At 37.4% G+C, this 22,108-nt stretch overlaps 1 protein-coding gene across 4 annotated transcripts in view; it reads left to right on the forward strand.

The window, feature by feature from the left end:
• LOC138934060 (paired box protein Pax-6) overlaps positions 1-22,108 on the forward strand; it is a 92,315-nt gene that overhangs the window by 9,002 nt on the left and 61,205 nt on the right. For 3 of the 4 annotated variants that reach the window (XR_011447087.1, XM_070297464.1, XM_070297473.1), the window contains exons 3-4: positions 1,384-1,927; positions 8,476-8,599. Coding sequence is in view for 3 of the 4 variants with exons in the window: in XM_070297464.1 (XP_070153565.1) it covers positions 8,587-8,599 (13 nt within the window). In the remaining variant the exon portion in view is untranslated. Of the gene's footprint in view, positions 1-1,205; positions 1,928-8,475; positions 8,600-22,108 lie in introns of those variants that run through there. The other variant, XM_070297483.1, reaches the window with a different exon arrangement.

The following is a 22,108-nucleotide window of genomic DNA, read 5'->3' on the forward strand; positions in this document are numbered from 1 at the left end:
ACAATAATTTTCAATAATTTGTTAATTTGTCGGTATTTTTGTTTCGCAAAATTCAGTAAATTTAAGATCGAGAACAAAAAAAAAAAAAAAAAGTGCTGAAGAGAAAATTCTAGTAACGAACGAATATATCGTAGCATCTTAGAAACTGAACTATTACATATTGATATAATAAAACATATAAAAACTAAAAACAATATAAAACGTATGATTTTTTTCGGATGATACAAAGAACTTATATTCAAGAAAATCTATTTTTGAAAACGTACGTACGCGCGAGGAATTTATATACGTCGCCAATATGGAATTAAGCAATTTATTATATTAGAGAAAGTATCTTGTTGAAATTTGGCTGACGTTATTTTTATCCAAATTGCCCCAAGGTTGGTTCAAATATGCGTAATGATAATATATAATCTTATCTGCGTTCACATACGAAAGTAACCACACATTCATAAGTAGAAATGACAAATGTGTGTGATGAAAGTGAAATTCTTTCATTCAAAACACATCATCGTTTGAACGTAAAATTATTTATCAATATTCTTTCAATTTTTATCGAATTATATAAATCTATTATTTCTCGATCATTGCATACTAAATATATATATTACACGCTTAAGTCTTTACTATTACATTACATGAATAGAAATGTTTCGTTTAAATCTTTATATCGATTTTTACAAATTCCAAGAAAAAAATCATCTTTCGCCCTGATTATACATTTAAACCAGTATGATTCTAAAGATTTTAATCAATCGATGTCGCAATTAATCGGGAAACATAGAAAGATAGAACAAGAGATAATTAAGAAATAGATATATATATAAAAGGAGAGACTGACATCCTCGCGTAGTAACGGTTCATCTCCATCTGACGCGTCGCGCGTTACCGCGCGCATCCCTTTTCCGTACGATGCAGTTGCGCGCACGTTGCCGCGCGTGCGCAGAGCACGCATAGCACGCACCCTCCGCGATGTACCTTCCGCACGGTTGAGCATCTCGACCATTCAGAATCGATGATGTCACGAAGCGGAGCCTGGATCCCCACCGTCTGTCGCGGCGGGCACGTAGAGAGGGAAGCTGCGCTCGCCGCCATTGGTCCAAGCGTCAAGTCGAACGTACCAACACGAGGCCGCGGCAGCGCGACCCAACGAGAGTCCGCGAGTCGGTGCGTGCCAGTCTGTGCGTGCGCTTTTACCTAATAATATTTCCACGGCCGGAGAGAGTTTTCGTTCTCTCTCTTTCTCTCTCCCTCTCTTCTCTCTTTCATCCGATATACGCATCTCGCACTCCCTCTGTATCTCTCTCTCTCTTTATGTCTCTCTTTTCGCATCCGTTTACGTGTATATATATATATCTCTCTTCCTCGCTTTCTCCCTCTTAGGGTTAGGCGTCCTCGCGTAGAAGGCTTTTCGCGTCGCGACCACCCTCCACCGTCCCGATCCGACAGGGATTTCACGAAAGCGAGAGAGGAGAGGAATCACACGCTGCAGAGCAGCACGTGTGCCGCACTCGCGCGGATCGGCACAAGCGCGGTTGGTTATAATCATCGTTCTTTTCCTCGCACCGCTTTCGCCCATAAGTCGAACGCAAAATTCGTCCGAGAGACCGACTGGATCGGCAAATCCAAGATAAATCCAAGAGGTTATTGAAGCGCGCGACTAGCCGCGAAAGTGAGAGGGGTGTTTTTTTTTTCGCCAGCGAACTGATTTGAACGGATAAATCGATCCCCGCGAGTCGAATCGAAGTGTTCGATCCGGCGCGAGAGAGTGACGTAACCACAACTCGCGGTTCGCGCTCGGGAGGCTGTGCTTAGTATACGCGGGGTGCGACGAAAAACGAGACCAGCCAAAGGATTCGCAGTGGTGCTTTCGCGGAACGGGGACGTCGAAGGGAGGACGGACACCGTCGGCCGTCGGCAGATCTTGGTATGTAATCGTCATAATCAGATACTTATGTTGATTTTGATTAAAAAGCGCGCAAGTGGAAAGAAATAGAGTAGGTAGGAAAGATCGATTATATAATCTCTCTATGTATCGCGATATTTTTAATTTATAGTCTTCGAAATTGTTAATTATTTTTACAATTATTACATTTTTATTATTCTTTATCATTGATTCGTTTTAATTTTAAGGCAATTAATTGTAAGAAGGAAAAAGAGAGAATCCCTTCTTTAGAATTGAAGCTTTTCTATTTTATATCTGAAGTTTAGTTTACATCATTAACTTGTGTAACAATAGAGATGAAGAGATGAATTCTAATCTTTCAATGAACTATTGAATTCGAAAACTTTCAATGTTACGGAAATCGATTCGATTCTAATTTATTTATTCTTGAAAGAGGTGCGTGTGTTTTCGCTTCTTATTTGGGTTAATTTCAGAGAAAATCGATCGCGTAACTATCGGCAAACATTTTCAATATTTACTTTGCGTCGTAGAAAATCTCATGTAATTTTTACTTAACTTATTCGTTGAGACAAAAGTGTGTTATGTAAATTCAATTTCAGCAAAGTTATATGAAAATTTTTAGTTTTTGTTTTTCCTCTCTTGGAGAAAATAATATTCATATGACATTTGAATATATATGATAATGTTTTTTTTTTTTTTTTTTTTTATCAATAAATCATATTCCAAATGTAAAGTAACATAGAAATTAGAGAGTGACGTAACGTGAATGCTACGGGAAAAATTTGTTCTATAGTGTAAAGAGTCTGTATATCGATTTTGGATAGAATTTCTATGTCTTTTTTTCGAATCTAATTTAATGCGATATAATTAAGAATTCTCAAGTTTTTGTTTTATTGAAGTTCAACACACTTTTATTCACATTCAAAAATATATATTACAAGAATATTAAAATTATATAATACTTTTTCTTCTCAAAATCAATATCCTATATATATTATTAAAAATGAAATCTAAAAGATATAAATTATTGCGATAATATAATTTAATAAAAAAAAACGACAACAAATAATTTATATATGTAATATATATATGTATATATATATATAATTATTAAATTGTTTATTGTCTTTGTAATATAAAAATATACGGAAATATATTACGTATCAGAAATCGTATAAATATAATAAAGCCCAATGTTTTGATCGCGTCGGATTTTTTTTATTTGAGACACGATTGAGAGAGAGAGAGAGACAGAGAGAGAGAAAGAGAAAGAAAGAACGAGATAATGAATATTAAAAACATTTTACTTCAACATATTTATTTACATATTTAGATACGAATACGCTCGACTAATTGAACATTGTCTGAACATTAATCGCTCGTAGCGATAATAACGCGCGCGCGAATTCCGTTGATTCATCCTGTTGATTAACACATTATCAAATGCAGATTTCATGTGCACGTAGCGCATAATACGGTTTAAAGCATAGTACTCAACCCTCTCCTGCAACAAGCTCGCTATACTGGAGACGAGTGCGATTCAATAGCGCGTCGAATCTCTATACATAGTATATATATCTCTCTTCATCTTTCTCGCTCCCACATACTATTGTTATGGTGTCTTTTTCCTCACTCTCTCTCTCTCTCTTTCTCTCTCGTTCTGTCAGTCTGTCTCTTCGCGTGTCTCCTACATAGTCACAGTATTATGGTGTAATTAGACGATAGGCTTTATACGATTTGCCGTGTAAAATGCGACCGCGAATGAATGAGATCGTCTGAATGTCGAGCGTCACAAGTGTAGACACCCCCCGTAGTGATATCCGACGCGCATTGTGAACGTTCCTTTCGTGACGATGTATTGTATTATGCGTCGGTTCCTCCAGTAGTTTCTTCGCGGTAGCGATTCTCCAATCGGGACAAATGTACGGCAGCAACACGGTATTGCTTGCTCGTAAACAACGATAATCCAGTATCTATGTGTATAAACCTTTAACTAGTATTTTATGAGAATTCTGTGAGAAGTAAAACAATTTTTCTATAAAGAAATACGTTCTTTTCTATAATTTTAATTAATTTGATTTTTTACTTATGATTAAATTAAATTAACTTAAATTTTATATATATATATTCTTAAAATGATTTTATTATACGCATAAAATGATATGTAAAATTATTCTTTCAAGCTATGTATATGTTTGCGTAATGTTTTCAACATATACAGATTAATTCGAATTTGTTTGAAAAATGAGAGACAAAACGAAGGAAGATATTAAAAGAAATATGATCATATAAATATGATCTAATAACAAATATTTAAAGATCCAAGGGATACCTTATAATGTTCGAAAGATTTGAGAAGTTAAACTACATAGATCAACAGGAAATGCAACGCAATGAACATAGAAAACGATTCGATAATTCGAAACAGAAAGCTCATAAATAATCCGAAACAGAATGTTCATAAAATGATGTAAATTGTTACACAAAAGAGCGGAAAATTGCTAACCTCCTTGTAATACAAGATGCAATTGCATTGGATTGAATTGTATTATGTTTCGAACGAAGTCTTCCGTAAGATCTATAATCGTTTAACGCCTCGTTAACTGTTCATTATTAACGTGCCGTTAAACAGGAATAGATCCTATAAACGACGCGGGCGAATTAACGTTGATCAATGAAACGTCTTTCGACGATCTACATCTGGAACGGATTGGAGGCATTATGTATTGATCGATATTCAAATAAAATTGTAATGAGAAATCTTATTAATCACATTCTCTCCATCGTTATTATATGGTAATTAAATAATTTTCGCGAATTTTTTTGCAAAAGAATTTTTTCCAGTATACATTGTTATAGATTGTAAGATTTAAAAATATAAGAAAATTATGTATGACGAAAGAATCGATGAAATATTATTCTAAACATAGTGAAAGATGTAGAAACATATAATATTTGTTAAGATACAGAATTAATTTGGCAAAGATACAATTATAAAAGATTAAGTAATATTTCTAAAAAATTGGTCCTTGTCTTATTTCATACAAATTCATGCATATGTCAAAACTACTTACGCTATTTTGTGCATACAAGAAAAGGGACGTGCATTTATCAAAATAATAACGACGTAAGTTTGTGATTACATAACGATTCGATTAATATACCTAATATCTGACATACCTAAGAGATAATAAAAACAACGTTTATGTAAGAAAAAAAAAAAACAGCATCAAAACAGATATATTTGAAATTAAATTAATTAATTTCAAATAAGTTGCGTATATTACGTTAAAACGATTTATCTCTCAATCGTCCTCGATTACGTCCGCGAAACAATCATTATCGTCGGATAATACGCGGCCTCTCATTCTTCACCGGCATAATTAATAATTAATGCACAAACGCTTGTGTACGTGCTCATGAGACGAATGTAATCGCGGGCGGAAGTCACTTTATACGGTAGCGCGAGCGGTTAATGCCTGCGGGGGCTGTTGGGCGTGTATTACAGGGGTGGATTTCGACGGTAGTCGCGGTAGCGACGGCAGTGGGTGCCATTAACAGTGTTTCGTCGGAAATGTAAAGCATAATGCGCCGGCAGCTCCCGTGGATATGGAACCTATTACCATTCGCGTGTATAATGCTACCTTTCCCCGTCCCGTTGCGTCTCGCTGTATTGTGTTTGCGGAATGTTCAAGAAGTGTTCGAACTTGTCTCCCGGTAACTACGAAGAATACTCATCCGTGAATCTCTCCAGATTCGTACGCGCGATCTCTGATCGGGCTTACAAAAGTTTCCAGGCGATTTTTTAATCATTTTGCACAATCCTTTCTGTGTTATCTCGTACATTGAAAATAATATATCTTTAACAATTTATATCTCGCTGAACACGATAATCGAAGTGTTAATTTGCAATCGTTAAATTTTAATTATTTATATAAATATCTGTTGCAAAATTAAAATGCGGTGATAAAATGTTATCTTTAATTAAATTTGAAAAATTTTTACGGTTCGATTATCAAAATATTTAATGTCTAAAATTATGAAGATGTCATTCTGTCGAATGTTATTAATCTATCTTAACCTCTATTCTATTTTCGTGATTAAATGATACACACATCTTACATTGTTTTATAATCATTTTAAAAATAAATTTAAGAAGCGCTTTTGCGTAATAATCTTTTTGGTTTCCTCTTAATTCGGGATTCGATCTTGTTCAATTTAAATCGTATGTGACTAGAAAAAGGAAAAACGCGGAGATCTTTTGGAAAGCCGCTGCTATTCTGATGGCGATTCCGCGCGAGACAGAGTCGAGTTTGAGTTCACTAAATCGACAGCTTGGCGTCTTGCAAACAGAAGCGACGTGATCCTGTTTGCGCTCAGTCGGGCATAATCCAAGGTAATCCTCTTGTACAATATGCGAACGCGATGCGCTCCATCCTACCTCCCTCTCCCTCTCTCTCTCTCTCTCTCTCTATGCATATACATAAACATGTACGTACCTTTCGCGCTTGTCTCGTTGGGCTTTTTTCCCTTTTCCAGTTGTATCTCATCTCTTCGACCATCTCTTCGTATGAGAAAGCGCTTCTCTGTGTTGCAGCGCAAAGAGCATCCTGGATAATGAAAGGGAAAAAGAGGGAAATACAAGTCTTGCAGATGCGCTGCATCGTATTGAAACTCGTTGCGATAACTTGCGGAAGTGAATCATCATATTATAAATTATTACGTAACTTTGATTCGAATCAATGAGCCTTGCGTAAACATTCTCGCGATGATATTTTCGTTCTCTGAAATGCTTTCATTTTGCAATCATTCGCGAGAACGAGAAATATATTATAATTTAAGCAATAACAAAATAACATATTTATGAATGAATATCGCTATTGCTGCGATAAGATATTATTATTGTACAAATTAAATTGTGTTATTTAATATATACAATATGAATGAGTCGTCACACGAGGTCTTGTGTTTAGCATTATTATTATTATTATTATTATTATTTTTTTTTTTTTATCATAGTTTCACATTTGCTAATCTTTTTTCATTATGTGTTATATTATATTTAATTTATATTTATTAATAATGTATAAAAAATATTAATATTCAATACATATGTTAAAAAAAGATTTACTCTGAATTAGTTGTAGCAATCGTATGGATTTAAGATTTTTTTCACGGATTGCTTCTCTTGCTACGTTGTTTTTTGTTCTATGTATTTTAACCTTATGAAACGATACAACTTGTATGCTTTCAGCTGACTAATTATCGCGCTTAACTTCATTTTCATTCCCTCTAGCATTGCGAGCTTTCGCTTCACCCTTTCCTTTTTTTTTTTTTTTGTGTGTGTGGTAGTGAAAGGTACACGGAAGGGTGTTACGTTTGCAAGTAGTTCACATCTTCAGTAAGCGCGATCCTCGATATAATTAAGATACTTCATGTTGTCATTGCGATTCAAAACGGTTATATGCAATTCTCGCAGGTATGGTTTACGTTGTTGCATTTGGATATATAAAAATTAACTCGCATACAATGCTACAAATTATTAAGACAATTAAAAAAGCTTATTTTAATAATATTTTTTATAATCTTTATACTATACAAATATTTATGTTATACACAAAATTTTAACAACAATCTATTTAATTTTACCGTGAATTAAATTTTTGTTAATATAAATTCTGTTCAAAATTAATTATTTAACAAAGCTTAAGTAGCTGAAATTTTTTTATTTTGCCATTCAAACAATTGTAAATTGTCTCAACTTATTAAAATAATTATTTCAATTGTTTTTAATAAGTTTTAGTTACTTTTTTCAAATATATATTTCTTATATATATATATATATATTTTTTTTATTATTCTCGTAAAAAATAAAATTTTAAATAATATTTTATGAACGAGATATATTTAGATTTTAGATGATTATTTTCAATAATTTACATTTTAAATGCGCTTGTCACGGAAAGGACACATTTGATCTTATTTCGAGTTCTATTTCTTTTTTGTGCGTTTTATATAACGCAAGGTTAAAATACACGTTGCGGTAGGATAGGAACCGAGCATCTAGAGATAACACGGCGCGAAAAGAGATCGGTCGCGCGCTTATTTGCCCGCTCAAGGCGATCGCGACGACGCGCATACGCCCGCGATATGCAAATGACGCAGATTTACACAGGTGCCGTGGATACGCACAGTTTTCGAATATACGGCGTCCAATTAAGGTAACGGCGTTTGTACGCGACGAGGCAGTTTGGGCGGGTCGTCGAAACTACCAAGTATCTCCGGAACGAGCCGCGCATTTCTTTCTTTCTTTCTTTTTTTTTTTATTAATTGTCTTATTAATTCCATCTAAGAAAACATTTTTCTATCGATATTATACTACGCGCGCATTTTTCACCATTGTATTGTATCGCGAAGTTTTTTTTCTTTTTTAGCGTTAATATTTATCCATCGGGTATCCAACGGGTAATAATTTAATCCTTCCAACGTAGGGAAGTTACTATGTATCGTATACGATATTGAAATTTTTTTATTTGACATTTTCTAACAATTTTAATTATGGATTTCAGTGAACGGAAGTGTTCAAAGGCCCGAAGATTCTGCCTTCGCAGCAACTGGGCGCTGCGGTCGCTCCATGGCCGGGCGCCACCGGCCTCATAGCCTCCGTCACTGCTGACGACATGGCACACAAAGGTAAGCCTATGTCTCAAATATAATTATACAATTTTTAGCTAATTAATGAGCTTAAAAGACTACATTCAAATCGTTCTGCGCGCCAGAAATCATTTAACGAGTATATGAACAAAGATAATAATGTTATAACGCGCTATAAAAAAGCATATATAATTTTTACGAACGATGTTAGGTATGTTGAATAATTAAAACTGACAAACCGACAAATTATTCTGATTCACACTAGTTAATTAATCCTTTTATGCAAAAGCATAAAAAGTTTTCATTTGATAAAATTATCTTGGTATGGCTTCGTACATGTATATTCATATATACATACGCGTAAATAATTCCAGCTATTAAATCTTTAATTTATAAATCTTAATTCTTAATTCTCAACTCTAAAATACATAGATTAATTTTTATTAATTATTAAATAATTAACTGTCGCTTATAATACAAGTTGGAACGATGATTAAATCTTATAGAGAAATTGGCTTAGAGCAAGTTAAAAGTCCGAGTAAATGAGAGTCCCGAAAAAGAAGAAACCGTAATAAGAAAATTGAATGGTATACAAATTTATAGTGATAGATTAAAATATAGATTAAAGTATATCGAAAGATTTTCGAGATCTATCCTTATTTATGACGTTCGGCATATGTCATTTTTCAATCCGGTATTCCATTACGATGGCCCATCAGAAGAACGATTATGGTAAAACCTTTACGGGAAAACGGAAGTTTGCCTGAAGACCATAAAACTTAACGGTTTCTGGCCGATGATTACGAAACGTCGATGGCGCATAACGTCCACACGGGCAACAAAATTTCTTTCTACGATTAGGAAGCTTCGCATTAACGTTGCCGATGCCGTCGTATATGACTCGCATACTTTTTCATTTAATTCAAAGTTGATATAATTTTTTTACACTTTCTTGCTCACTTTCTTACAGTAATGCTTGCTACGCTGACTAGATGCATAAAAAAAGGTATTCTCAAATTTCGGAAGTTATCAGGGAATCAATTCTATAATTTTTTTTTTTTCCTGAACCGTTTATGAAGAATCCGTGATCTTAATTGAAATGAGAAAATCTTAATTCTAATTTAAATGAGAAATTCTTGAAATCAGTATTCAAAGGTGTGTTAAAGTGCCGAAGATATGATGATTAATGATGATGGTTCTTGAAATGATTCCACTTGTAGCGGTTTTTTCGCGCATTTTCCCTTTATTAATTCGCGGGACGCAGTCTCGACGAACGTAAACTATGTTCGGAGATATTACGGATAATTCGAATTCTAGCTCCGGACGAATCGAAACGTCCGAGAATCAAGAGGGAGGCGTTCGGTTGATGGCTAAGGCGTTTAACCCCATTAGTCCTGAATGGAACTCTCCCTCCTTATCTCTATCTCTCTTTCTCTTTCTCTCTCTCTCTCTCCCCTTCTCTCTTCCTCTCCTACACCCATCCTCTTTTCTCTCTTTTTCTATCCCTTTCTCTCTTCCTTCCTCTAACTTTCTGTCACTGGCGCTTCCTTCGCTCTCGCCTGTTCGAGCTCTCTTAACACAAGGGTCCGAAGAGGATGGGCAGACGACGTCTCAAGGCTTTCTAAAGCCGGCAACTTCTGCCTGAAACTGGCTGCTCACTTCACGTATTGATTTCCATTCTCTTACGCCTTCCAGCACTCCTCGCCACGTCCTCCGAATCCTCTATTCGTTCCTTCCGCGGGATCTTTCATATCTCCGCCGATCATAATTTCTGTCCTTTGACATCCTCTCGGTAGCCATTGTATAATTTAACTAAAACGTCAGGTTAAAAAATGTTTTTAAACGCGGTATTAGATAATTTTCATATTTTATCTTTTTAATTCTATATTTTATTACATTTGTCTCTCTCCGGACGTTGATATCATGATATATATAAATCTTGAATATATTGAAATACTTTTGATAGAATATATTGGAATATTGACGATTCTCTCGATAAATGAACTTACGTCTAATTGAAACTCTTGCCTTTTTTATTTTCGATGCAGTTTCCGTTATTGACGAGCTAAAAGAGATAACGTTGTTATCAACTCGTTACTGAAAGAAGAATAACTGTAATATATTTGCAAATAATATAAATATACCTACGGAAATTATCTCGATAATAATCGCCTTCATTCCAAGACGTATAACAAGCTGACACATGTGCAAATAGAATTCGAACTTCTTCCGGCGTAAAGAATTTCCGCGAAGATTTTCAGCGCGGGCGGTAGCGCGGATTAAAGACCGCGGCGCGCGGCGGCGTCGGCGGCGGAATCCACAAGTGAGGAAACGATCGGCGGAATCTGCAGGGTGCTTGAAAATCCACGAGTTATCTGACCGAGTGCGGCTCAGTGGGGTGTGTAGCGTTAAGTTGGCGTTAGCTCATCGAATCACCCCGAATAGAGCGACCACCGTCGTGGCAGTGCCAAGAGACGAAGGCTTGTTTTGATCGATCGCACGTACAAATCGTATTTCCGACCTCGCCTCGCACAGGCGACGACAAATCAGTCCTTCCTTATTCCCTTGCGCGGAACTATCGTTCTTGGAAGCTGTCTTGTCTTATCCTTCATGCTTGTTTTACGCCAAGCCAAAGTAACTCAAATAACAATTTAGGTGCTTTTCTATTCCATTATTTTTTGTTGACAAAGGTGAGCGGGCAACTTGTCCTTTGTCTCGCCTCCTTATTTCGTGTAATTACGACGATTAACGTATAAATGTAGAAAATTGTTTTTCCGTAAAACTCGAAGCTTTTTGTAGTACTTCCAACAATAAAACAGTGTTTAATAATGGGATTATGTAATATATTTATATTATTATGGCAGTTTATAAAGCGGATGTTGATTAGTTTATTTATCTCGTCAAAGAGTTATCAAAGCAAGTAAAATCAGAGCTGTGAGGTAATAATTAGAATTGCGTGGGCAGAAGGCTGTTTTTATTACGCTAATTTGATTTTTTCTCCGGGCATTGACGCTAACGTTAAGCGGAAGAATTATTTTTATTTTGCTGGAAATTATTACATCACTGAATATAATAGAAATAATTTTTAGATATGTATGTTCGGAAAATAAATGGAAAATAAATAAAAGCGGACTTGAATAGTTTTTAAATATAATATTACAGTTTTTATTGTGTATTATGGAATCGATCGCATTTGAATTGTTGTGTATATAACGGTGTTACTTAATTTACAAACTTCATCTTGTATGCAAATGATATACATTTCATTAATATATTATATATATCATGTCATATCAATTCAAGTATAATCGCGAATTTAAGGATTTCCTGCGATATTATAAATTAATAATAGAATAAAATATAGAATAGGGACCAGCCTTCATTACAATTTGTAAAAATGTTCTGCGCGTTCTCTCTTGAGGGTGTTAATATTCTATATACATTTGTTGCATTAAATTTATTCGTAAAATATTTTTATATCATTTTACTTCGTCGAATAAATCGTACATTTTTCAGTCGCATATTTGCGAGTAACTTTTGCAGAATTGCAAAACCGATCGTCGACATTTCCGGTGTGAAATATCTATGAGATAGTATTTAACAAAGTTTTCACGATCGTCGGAAGGGTTAACGTTTCAAACAACGTTCTGCAGCTTTCGAACTAACGATGGTCTCTTAACCGTAATTCCTGACGAGAGTTTCCAAAGTTTGGCAAATCGTCGCGTTTCCGCACATTTGTCCTGCTCCGTCGCATAAAACGAGGAGGCGCACCTCGTAGTTGTCGCAAGTAATCGTGCGAATAACTTAGCGACCACATTTCCGAAATAACGCTCACAGTTGTTTCTTATTTTCTTTTTATTTATCGCGAATAATATTCGCTCTTTTACAAACTGCATAAAATGTATGTGAAAATAGTTCAATTGACTAATCAAATAATTTCCTCGAAAGACAGCAATACATAATATTTATTTAAATTATATAGAGACAATCAAGAGTGTATACGTGTAATTCAAAAATTATTTTCCAAAGATTATAAAGATTTTATCACGATTTCTCTCCGTACATATTAGAGTATCGTACGAATTTCAATCGGAAAAACTATTCGGCAACTTTTCGCGCGGCATGTGGCAGGGACGGTACACGCCTTCTGAAGAAATCCGGAAGTTTGGCAAATCGTTCGACCTCCGTTTTACCGCGTGGAGTCGGCTGTCAACGCGACATTTCGCCGACGACGAATCAACCCCCTCCCCCTCCCCCCGTCGTGCAGGAGTTGCTCTTACGAATAAGGGACGACACGGCGAAATGAAGGGTTGCGCACGGGAATAGCGAAATAAGAATGAGAGAAAGAATAGCGCCCGGCTCTTCTCTTCCTTCTCATTCTTTATCGATAAGTGCGAGAAGCGAGTCAAGATGAAAAAAGACAAAAAAGGAGGGCGAGGAAGTGAAGGAAGAGGAGATGGAGGAGGCGGCGGCGGGTTCTCCTGAAGCATTGATCGTTTCTGAATTCCGAGTAGATGGCAACCCCCGGCGGTTCTTCACCCTCCGGCCTTTCTCCCTTGGAGTCTCGATATACGTACTCGTCTTTCGTATGTTGCTGCGGCGAAGGAGGAAGAGCAAAAATATGAAAACATTAGAAAGACGGAGAGAGCAAGAAAGAAACAGAGAGAAAGAGAGAGATAAAAAGAGAAAGAGAGAGAGAGAGAGAAAAGAGCTACCCTCTTTAAAACGGTTCCCGTGCTCGTCCAAAACAGAAAACTCCTTCGCTTTTGATCCCGCTGCTTTCAAGCTTCGACGACAACTTGCACGGTTTTTATTCAATTAATTCATTTAGTTCGCGATCACGCGACGTACGTTGCTTTTTCTTCATTAGTTCTGAAGAAAAACAACAATTTACTTTTATCTTTTTTAATACAGAAAGTCTAAGATTCTATGCGACTATGAGATGAGTAAAAAGTTGAAAGTGTTGAAATCATCGAGAACGATTATACGTCATAATCTTTATTCACTGCGCACACCTAATGAATCTAAAAAATAGATTTAATTTTATCTTATAATTTCTCATAAGAGAAAAAAAATCACAATGTGTTGAAACGTTCTTGCAATAATTTAGCGCATTCTTTGCACATCCTTTGCGGAAGCTATCTCGCAGTTACTCGCAAACATTTTCATGCCTTTGCGGTCTCTCTTCCCCCTGTATTTCCTGAAGTATCGAATACTCCCCTCCATCGCCGTCATCATTGTCGTCGTTGTCGTCGTTTCCACTTGTGCGGCACCGCTGGAAAACGCTGAAGATACGCGTTATTTCAGGCGGACGAGAGGAGACGCCCTTCTCTTCCACCGTTTCTTCCTCCCGCAGCAACCGCCGTCGCCGGCGGCGGCTTTTACGGCTATCCATCGAAGCATTTCGTACGTGGACTGGATACATGGTGGATTTTCCGGGGGTCCTTCGCTCGCGCCATCGCGTTGCGACTACGAATTCTTCGGTACCATCCCCGCTTACCGTCCCTTCACCAGGATGGACCGAGCTCGAAATGTGCTGGCCACCCGTTTCTGTTTGAAGAGGGAATTTCACAGTCGAATACGCCTGATGCAAGACGCACAGTTCCTGTCCGACTATCTTAGTTTTCACGGAGAGACTGCTCTTCGAAAAGGTGCCCGACGGTTACTTCCGGCAGCTAAGATGAGATCTTGCAGTTACATTGCATCCGCGGAATTGAACCGCAACGGTTAAAAATCTCAGATAGTAGTATCGTTTTATACAGTTGAAATATTTCGATCTTCTTCGAGAGGGATTACTCTTATTGTTGGATCTCGTGAATCCCCCTCCCTCTTTCTCCGTCTCTGTTGTATATTCTGATATTTTTTAATTGTAAAATAGATTTTAAATCTCGTTTCTTTTCGTGTTCACACAAATGTGGAGAAGTTCTCGCTCTTAATCTCGCGCTTATATTTATCTATTCTCCAATAGAAGAAAGTGCCACCGAGGCGGCATTAAAGCCGGGAGCTCATTAACGCAGCGAAAGAAAAGAACGAGCGGCCCGACGACCCCTAGCCATTGTCACGACGTGAAGCTATTGCTATGGGAATTTCATGGATTCTCCGCGGCCGTCGCGAATAATGTCCCGATCGTTTCACTGATTTAGCACTGCAGAGAGAGATGGAAAGAGAGAGAGAGAGAGAGAGAAAGGAACAACGAAACGTTATTGGATATTCTCTCCAAACGGCGTAACTTGACCGTACTTTAGATTCTGCCGCCAAGTTTTCACAAGTCTTTTGTGAAACTATCTGTTTTGAACACTTTATGCTGTTGGAATTGTTAGGAAAACGTTTAGAACAATCTTTCTTCGAGATTCAAGTCATGCACACGTTTAAAATAAGAGAAATTAAATTAGTATGCTTGATTCTAACTGTCGCAATCATTAAAAAATAAAAGAAAAAAAAAAAAAATGAAATTTTTCAACAACATGTGTTTCATAATACTGAAAAGAATACTTCATAAATATGAAAATGTATACATACATAAATTTTTTTAAATATCAATATATTATCATTTTGATGAATTAATCTTTTAAAATAATTTTATGCTTTAGATCTGCGACAGAAATAAGGAAAAGCAAAGTGGGTTAATAAAATAGATAGGTAAATAAAATACATGATGGTATCGAGGATAATATTCTCTGATACCTCCGGCAGGATATTTCAAAGATATCTTAAGCCGTTAGAGATCCATTCGCATTACTCATCGTTCTTTCGCGCTCGCTCGCGTATGCATTATTCAATTATTCCATCCTAACTGTATAGTCCCCCCGACGGGAAACAAAAAAAAAAACTGTCGTATAAACCGCCGCCCTCTCTCGCGCCGATGCTGAAGAGGGTGACGGCGAGAAAATGGAGACGGTGTGAAAAGCCACCGCGAGAGACGACGGCGACGACGACATCAGCGACGGACGTCGCTTTTGTCCGTCGACGAGCTTACGCGGGCATGACGTTAATCGACGAGACGAGCCTTGAAAGTATTTGAGAGGGTAAACGCGGTTAAGCCAATCTTGGAAAATTCCTTCACGTTCTCAGATCCTTGAATGTTACAACGTAACTAATTCACTAATATGCCATCGTAAATCGCGACTCGTGTAAAAATCACGTGGATGTTTACATTGAACGCACTATACTTATGCGACATGCTATGAAAAAAAAAAAAAAGTAATTAAAAAATCTTAAATTTAATAATCATGAAGATTGGAAACGAAGTGAATAAAATTTTAAAGTTAACATTATATATATGTTTGATTTGTTATTTAATCGTTATATAAAAAGGAAATTTTAATGCTGTAAACGCGACGTGTCAATATATTGTATGAACGTTCGCGAGCTCTAATCCAAAAGTTAACTAATCATGATTATTCCAATAAATATAAAATTTTTATACGTACACATTTGTATAATAGAAACATAGTTATGAAAAAAAAAATATATTTTTTTTCATCGATGCAGTTTGGGCGCCATGCATCGAGAATAAAGAAGTATATCACACTAAACAAATATTTTGACAAATCACAACGGGGAGAAAAACAAAGAGAGAGAGAGAGAGAGAGAGATCGGTAGTCCGGGCATACCATGGATGTATTATGGGTACACGAGCAACTGTCGACCTAATTTTCCCCTAAATGTTTCCGGAGATTACATCGGTTTGCTATTGTACGTGTCCCGCATACGCGATCTCGTGATCTTTCAATGGAACTCCGTCTAAGCCTCTCGGAAAAACGGATACCCGATTTACATTGGTTCGCCGATGTTGTACACGATTAACACGCAACGATCTTATAATAATTTAATATGTACATATTTAACATTATTGTTTTCCGACACACACATGAAACGTGATATACAAGATAAGCATTTTTCGTATATCGCAGAAAACTCGGCAGGATTAAAACATTATTAACTCGACACGTACTTCCAGGATTGTTTATTTCTCTGCGGCAAAATTTTAATGTCAATATGTGTGAAAGATTGAGGAAACGTAATTTCCTTCCTCTACGATACGCGCCCGTGTCGAGGGAAACAAACGACGGACAAATGCATAAAATGAGGAAAAATCGTTAGCGAAACACAGCGCGTTTATCCACCGCGCGATAATGACGTCGTTTGGCGCGCTAGCAGCACTTTCATTTGATTTCTCCAAAGGTCCGTTTCTGCATACGCTGTTAGTGCATCAGCGACGAGTTTATATTTACCCTCCATCTCCTTCTCTTTTTATCCCTTTCTTTCGTCGTTTCTCGCGTTCCCCGTCTCGACGTCCTCGAACGTACTTTAGCGTGCCACCGAAAAATCTTTCTCTCTCTCTTTTTTTTTTTTTTCCAAAAAGGACTCGAGAGGTATGCCACTTCAGACTCTGAAGAACCGTCCTGTCTCGCGCACAATAATAACGATTCCACCCGCACACCTGCCCTAACTACCGGACCAATCTCCGAACGTGGTCCGACCCACATTCTCATTTTCATAACAAGGCCAAATAAGTCGCACCTGCGATTCCCTCGAATGTGCACTCTTCGTCTCTCCTCTGTAGTGACATTTTTCGCGTATTACGTCTAGATTGTCATGGAAAATATTTTCGAGAATATTTTCTCACGCAGGACGCGCGATATCCACTATGTAAATTTATATAACGTCTCTGCGGATATCAATAATGAAAATTTTTTTCTACGACGGTGACAAAATTGACTATGAAAACGTAAAAGTATTTTCTTTCCACTTCATTTAACAATATTCAGTAAATTTTCTCTCTCTACGAATATGCTAATGACAAAAATAGATTTTTTAGAGTACAAACGTATTTAAAGCGTTATTCCCAGCGTTTGATATTTCTATATAAAACATATTTTTTTATATCCGATTATTTCCACGAATATTAAATATTTATGAAAATTTGTTTACTAAGCATCGACGCGCGTCGAGTGTGGTTCGTGATTTAATAGAGTATGCGGTGTGTTTCATTTGCATCTCTCGGACGTAGATCCCCGTGTTTGATGTAGATCGACGACGCTGCCGCATTATTCCCACAGCTGATCATTCCGATACGTAGATCTAATTATGTCACAATCCCCATGGGCATCGCACTCCCATGGGAACGAGCGGTGCGCGACCACAATGCCAACCAACCAGTCGATGTCTCATTGTGCACTTTGTACGATTGTACTGTAGTACGCCTCTGTGTTAAAGGGGCCCTCGCGGCGCCTTATTTCCTGGTGGCACATGCACATCGACCCCCAGCCTACGTCTACATAAGGTTCCTTCGCCGGACCCTTCCCGCATTTTTCGGTAATAACTGTCGAAAAAACAGGGAGCTCCCGTAGACGAGGATTTCCCTTGTATGTCGATCGCGATTAAGCTTACTCCCTTTTTTTTCTCTCTTTCCTCGTTTACAAATCGCGCGGATTACATGGCCGGAACACATGTTCCTCGATATTGTTGCCGCGATTTCGCTTATTTAACGGAAATATTGGCGACCGGTGTCTCTGTGTGTGAATTTCTTCAAATTTTCCGACGTCTGGAGGATAATGCTGTATAAGCAGGAATTATATAGTAGTAGTAAACGCAGACAGGGAATTTAAACAAGAAATAAATTTTCATGCAGAAATTTGCGCTTTGATGCATCTAATATATGTATATATATATATATATATATATATATGTATACAATAGAAAAACATAAACTCTGTTTTTAGAAATAAAAATTGTGTTGAAAAAGAGGAAGCTCGAAATTAAATCAAAGAAAATTAGTCGATAAAACCAGTCGGAAAAATTTTTTATGAAAAGATTGCTAAAATAATGAAAAAAAAAAAAAAATATAATTTACGTCGTATAATCTTTTATAATCAGAAATGAATATTGGTTTATAAAAAATATATCACTCGTTATATTGTTGGTACTGCAAGAAGACTCGTGTATTAGGTAAGATTTAGAAATATTTATCGTATTCTGTCTGTCAATGTATTATCGAAGAAGATTTCTTTTTCTTTCACCGCGAAGACATTAAAGAGTGCCACGCTTATCGCAGTTGATATTGAGATACTGGATATAATTCAGAGATGATGATCTACCTGGCGGACACGCGCGTGAGGGGACGGTAATACCGGAATTGCCCGCGGACGAATCTGGCTGGGCCTCCTAGCGCTCCATGTTTCTAGATAGAAGCAGCGGCTCTCTGACAGACTCGTTGGCGCGGAATAACGCGTTTATGAGGCTCTTTGTCCAGTCCGCTTTGGACCACGCCGGTCGTTTCGTGCGGCTGCGGCTGCCGCCGCCGCCACCACCGCCGTTGCTGCCGTTACTGCACCGCGCCGATCCCCGATCTGTTTCCCCGATCTTCCAGCATATAGTTTGGCCTCCAGGTAATTGGATAATTCGACCCGGAAAGACAAACTCCCTCCACTTGCCAGGAAGCGTTCATCTTTCCGGCGCAAAGCAGCGCGTTGACTCGCGCGCGTAATAGACGATCGCCGCGGGACCAGCGGGTGGTAGTTATTATCTCGTATAATGATGCGTTTAATTGATTGTAATTAAACCCGGAAATACTGAAAGTTTGTTTTTATAAATCAAATATTTACTTTTAATTAAAAGATCATATAACTTAGTATAGTACAAGGTAAACTCTATGATATGAAAATGGTAATATGTTCGTTTTGACGAACGGATTAACGGATTAATATAAAATAATTCCGAGCTGAATGAGAATTATACATATCTTATATTTTATAGCATTCGAACCTTGAGGAATCGGGACTTCAATGTTATAAAATATAATATGGATGATATATGCGTGTTCGATGTTTTAATTATATTTAATTCGGTTAGCTATCGGCACACGTTTCTCAATATTTATAAATTTTGAAAAAAATGTTAAAATATTTTTTATAACGAAGAGAGAAGATAAAAAAGCATTTATAAATTTTACATTATATTTTTTCATCTGATATAAAAATAAACTGAATTTATTAAATACTTTTTATTTCTCATATAATTTGTTCACTGCCTGACAATGATTCGTTTCGTTTTTTTAGCGAGGTGAATGTAGAAGTGGGATGGATATTAGTGTATAATACGAGGGGTAGGTCACTAGTGGTTATAGTGTACAAAAATTACCCTTGATACGAATTACCTTTAAATTACCTCAGATTACTTAAGATTATCTTAGATTACCTCAGATTATCTGAGGCTACCTTAAGGGACTACATACACGTAGCGATAGGAAAAATAGGGGGAAATTTGACAATTTTTTTTTTATAAAAGAAATTTCTTTATTAAAAAATCTCTAGCTACATCTTAAAGTAGGTCCTTAATGTATATTTGGTAAAATTTTCATTAATAAATATTGAAAAATGTACCGTAGAGACGTCATCTCCTGGAAGCTGTTCGACGATGCGGTAACCATTGTAGCTCCTCCAATTTTTATCTGAAATTAAAAATCAAAAAATTTTCTTAAAGTATATAAAAAAGGGAAAGTTTTTGTCGTAATCGATGTAATTAGTAAAATTGTTATTTTATTAATTATTATTATCATCTTGAAGCAAATTACACGCTCAATTTGTTCGGTATCGACAAGCATTTGGCACTTTGCAAATAGATATCTACGATCAATCGCCAAGTCGAAATCTCATTAGTGTCTTAAAAATGTAGCCATACGTATATAGACTAACCTCCGTGTCACGGTACAAAATCGTCGACGAGATCCTTTGACCTGGAACAAGATCCCACATCTGTCTCCGGAGTCGATTTTTCCCCTTCGATACAAATCGGTGATCGAGGATGAATCGAGTTGTCAATGGACGGCCATTAATAACGCTAATAACTGTCGGGAGGACGTTTTCGGGAAAAAAAGGTTGTACCGGCAATAGAAAGAGAGAGGAAAAAAGTGAAGAGGGGGAATAGAAGAGGAGTCGCTGCAGGTCAAAGCACGCGGCAGATTGGCTGCAAACAACGGCACAACAAATACTCGAGTCCTTATTGTATGCGCCGCTTCTCCTCGCGCAGGACAGTGTCGTGTAGTTCGCGATAGCGGCTACGGGAAAGCGGTCCCGACCGCACCCCGCTAAGGTATAAGGGTCCTCATTTTGAAAACATGTCCGCAACAATGAGGCCATTATGACGATCGTCGAGCCGATCGAGCATTCATATGCGCTACTCTCTCGTACCTTCTTCTCTCTCTCTCTCTCTCTCTCTCTCTCTCTCTCTCTCTCTCTCGCGGTTTCTTCCGTCTTTACCTGGATGGTCAGTTGTCCTATAGATTGACCCTCGTCATGTCGTCCATGGCGTCTCAATACGGCGGCGAGATACGAGCGAGAGACGAGCGGAGGGGGTGGAGGGAAAATCGGTGCGAGGGGGAGATTCTTCTATATCGTCGAACGATTTCACCGACAAAATAGACTACTGTCGTCTACGATGATGCACACGACTTTCCGCATTGTGCTGGAAGCTTTACGGTGAAAACGCGAGTAGTCAACTCCAGGTCGACTCGTTGATGCTCCACGGAGAAAGCCCTGTATCGACGAGATTCCATAAATTAGTTCGAGACCGTATCATTGACACCGTAAAATCCACAGAGGACTTCATCGTGCGTCCCTATATATTCTTTACACTTATTTTCTCGATATGTTTGTGAGTATATCTATAGAACGATTGGAAACTTTCTTCTACATTTTGAATCGAAGAATGGAGATCAAATAACAGTTAAGGGTCAGAAGTAATATTCTGAATTACAATGAGAAAACATTAAAAAAAATTTTTACCTTTACAAATTATCGTTTATATTTAATTATAAAGAATTAATTTTAAAGAAAAGAAACAAGAGAGAGAGAGAGAGAGAGAGAGAGAGAGAGAGAGAGAGAGAGATATTAAAAACGGGAAAAATACATATCATTAAATAATCGCTGAATACCGATTAAAAAAATAACAATGAGATATTTTCTGATATTCTTATTAATCTAATTTTTTATAAGAAAGAGGATTAAATTTACACGATTCCAAGGATTGCGATTGATAGTTTTTACAAGCATTCCTTCGAATCGGCGTGAAATGACACTTCGGCATGATCGGTCAGATATTCCGTCTCTTCTTCATCCTCTTGAGCGATTACTGTGGCGAAACATCATGCCACTCGAGCCCAAGTGGGCATCCCTCGGCACCTATCTACCCCGAAGTTGAGGAGCCTCAAATGGGTTCGAAGGGTGTCCCGTGCTCTCCTCCGTTCATTCATTCGCCGGAAACGCATCTTCGCGGTGGATGATTGAGATGCCCGCGGCGGCGGGCATCACCGACATCGCTCTAGGTGACCCGATTTTAACTGCCGTCTCCGTAAACGTTTGTCATGGCACTTTAGCAGAGCGCCGTTACGAATACACGTATACCTCACGATAGAGATTGCCGTTCTTGTTCTCAAGTCCGCAACTTCTGCGCAACTCGATACAGGGATGCACAATGACCCGCGACAATGACTACGATAGAGGAGCTTTCAGACCATCGAATGGGGCTTTTCACGTCAAACAAAATTCG

This window comes from Polyergus mexicanus, unplaced genomic scaffold, assembly GCF_030449975.1.
Source record: "Polyergus mexicanus isolate NDT 795.1 unplaced genomic scaffold, iyPolMexi1.0 SCAF_1, whole genome shotgun sequence".
NCBI classification, from domain to species: Eukaryota; Metazoa; Arthropoda; class Insecta; order Hymenoptera; family Formicidae; genus Polyergus; species Polyergus mexicanus.